Source organism: Alosa sapidissima, chromosome 15 (genome assembly GCF_018492685.1).
Source record: "Alosa sapidissima isolate fAloSap1 chromosome 15, fAloSap1.pri, whole genome shotgun sequence".
Classification (NCBI taxonomy): domain Eukaryota; kingdom Metazoa; phylum Chordata; class Actinopteri; order Clupeiformes; family Clupeidae; genus Alosa; species Alosa sapidissima.
In genome coordinates, this window is record NC_055971.1 from 31,236,750 (window position 1) to 31,237,610 (window position 861).

General features: G+C 45.3%; 1 protein-coding gene across 2 annotated transcripts in view; it reads left to right on the top strand.

Annotated features, from left to right (window-relative positions):
• The first annotated feature begins 411 nt into the window (after positions 1-411).
• The window catches only part of ece2b (endothelin converting enzyme 2b), a 74,288-nt gene continuing 73,838 nt past the window's right edge, over positions 412-861 (top strand). For both annotated transcript variants that reach the window (XR_006022696.1, XM_042062712.1), the window contains exons 1-2: positions 412-631; positions 755-861. The exon at positions 755-861 is cut by the window's right edge and continues 21 nt beyond it. Coding sequence is in view for 1 of the 2 variants with exons in the window: in XM_042062712.1 (XP_041918646.1) it covers positions 829-861 (33 nt within the window). In the remaining variant the exon portion in view is untranslated. The remainder of the gene's footprint in view (positions 632-754) is intronic.

An 861-nucleotide genomic window follows, 5' to 3' on the forward strand; every position in this document is an offset into this window, starting at 1 on the left:
TTAGTTTACATTAAAAAGTCCGACCATGTTGTGCGCAGTGGACTGGAGACTGTTACAGATTTAGCCTAGTTTTCAGTTTTTTACCTTACAGGAAAGGTGAAATAACTAACACAACATCATAAAACCTGAGAGACAAGAAAACTATGGCGAACAAATCATATAGCGGACGTATTCATGATCAATAATCGACGTGGGAATTGCTCGCGTTCGGTTCATATAATATAACAGGTTACATTTTACATCAAGATTCACCCACACTAAGACTATAATCATCTCCCACCTGATGCGCCCTAAAGGTGGTCTTACTTACTTAGGCTATATCCCACTGTCTGTTTACAGAAAGAAACGGGAGGGCGAGCAGTGTGTTTGTGTGTGTGAGAGAGAAGGAGAGAGAAAGAGGGAGGGAGAGAGGGGGAAGAGAGAAAGAGCAGGCGGGGTGGGCTATAGATAACGAGGGAGGCAGCAGGCAGATAGTTATCTCCTCACAATCATCCTTGTGTTTCTACACGCTCCCTGCCAGACTTCAAGGAGAACAAGAAAGGACGTGCGTTTTCTTGGCACTGGCGAACAGCCTAATTCTGCTATCATGCACAGATTAGCTCGTTGCTGAAAACGTTTTATCACTGCGAAGGTAGCATGAATGGTTCCTCATAGTTGTCATTTCGGAGACGTATAGCCCATATCCTATTGACCCAAACGTGTAAATGTCTAATTTTATGACTCGCTGACAGGATTTATTGTTGTTTTGTGACAGGGTTTGTGTGAGAGAGATGGCTCCGGGAGCTGGTCAGTGCACTTTCATGCAGAGGTAGAGTAGCCCGTACGCCGATGCCTGCTGCCCTCTGCACGATGAGTGTAGCC